At 35.5% G+C, this 1,049-nt stretch overlaps 1 protein-coding gene across 1 annotated transcript; it reads right to left on the reverse strand.

The window, feature by feature from the left end:
- or (AP-3 complex subunit sigma-2 or) lies at positions 1–1,049 on the reverse strand. The gene is made up of 4 exons (XM_017608819.1): positions 916–1,049; positions 746–837; positions 398–689; positions 1–347 (listed from the first exon to the last, which is right to left on the reverse strand). The coding sequence occupies exons 1-4, from the start codon at positions 982–984 to the stop codon at positions 225–227; spliced, it is 576 nt and encodes a 191-aa protein (XP_017464308.1). The 5' UTR covers positions 985–1,049; the 3' UTR covers positions 1–224.

Genomic DNA, 1,049 nt, shown 5'->3' on the forward strand with positions numbered 1-1,049 from the left:
CTTTGGTAGTAATCGGAATTGCAATTAGTTGGGGAAGCAAAGTTAGAAGTAGAAAAACTGCTGCTTTCGTCATCAATGAGCTCATAAGTACTTTGACGCAGAAATGTATAATAATCTGCCTCTGTAGTTGACAAAGCAGCAAACGTTGCGGAACTAATCGATGATGATGATAAATTGCTGGTAAAATAAGAGTCCAAAATTTCTGAGGCTGAATTTTGACCCGGTCAGAACTTCAAATCCTTGATTGCCTGAGGTAAATCGGGGAGCTTAATATCTTTAATTTGTTGTGGAATGTTCATACTTTTGACTGCGCTTACAGCTCGGGCAGGAGCTGCCGAAATACCAGCCTAAAAATTAAATTATTTGAACTTGTTTTGTTTTTATAAATTCGTCTTACTTCTTGCTTGACTAGTTTATTCTGTTCTTCTATTCGTGCTAATATGTCGGTCATATTTGTTTGAAGAACCATTCCGCCCATAACGAGTTCAGCTAAAATATGATGCACTGCGTCGGCATGGAAAATCAAATCTAATTCACAAACATTTTCAAAACATTTGTCCAGAGTTTCTACAAAAACTTGGATTAAATCCAAAATTCCCAATTCACTTTCAGACGAGTCCACACAAAACACAAAATAAAGAGTAGCATAATGGCGATATATCAATTTGTAGTCAGAACCACCAATGAGACTAAAAGATAATTACACATAAGAGAGTCATCTGCATTAATCGTTATTCGTACTCACCTTCCACCTTCCAAAAAATTACAGACGTTATCCTCTCGTTTCGACACAAGCTGAAACGTTTCTTTAATTATTTGTTGCTGCATATCTTCATTCTAGAATTGGTTGTAGAAGTATTAGACTCCAAATTGGTGATACATACATGTGTATACACATAAAAGTTGTTTACTTACAAAGTATTGGTAGAATTTCGAAAGCCTCGGCTTCCCATGGTTGTTGAAAACCAAAATCGCCTTTATCATTTTTTTCTGTACGTCCACAGACCGTAAAGAAACCTGTATTTTTAATAGATTTATTTAAGGTATTA

This window comes from Rhagoletis zephyria, unplaced genomic scaffold, assembly GCF_001687245.7.
Source record: "Rhagoletis zephyria isolate East Lansing unplaced genomic scaffold, Rhagoletis_zephyria_1.1 Rzeph_scaffold_83696, whole genome shotgun sequence".
NCBI lineage: Eukaryota > Metazoa > Arthropoda > Insecta > Diptera > Tephritidae > Rhagoletis > Rhagoletis zephyria.

Bases quoted from the DNA above. Each gene is read 5' to 3' on its own strand.
- or (XM_017608819.1), bottom strand. From the start codon at position 984: ATGATAAAGGCGATTTTGGTTTTCAACAACCATGGGAAGCCGAGGCTT. The intron at 838-915 runs GTAAGTAAACAA...AACCAATTCTAG, and splicing joins CGAAATTCTACCAATACTTT to AATGAAGATATGCAGCAACA. The intron at 690-745 runs GTGAGTACGAAT...ATTATCTTTTAG, and splicing joins AATTTTTTGGAAGGTGGAAG to TCTCATTGGTGGTTCTGACT.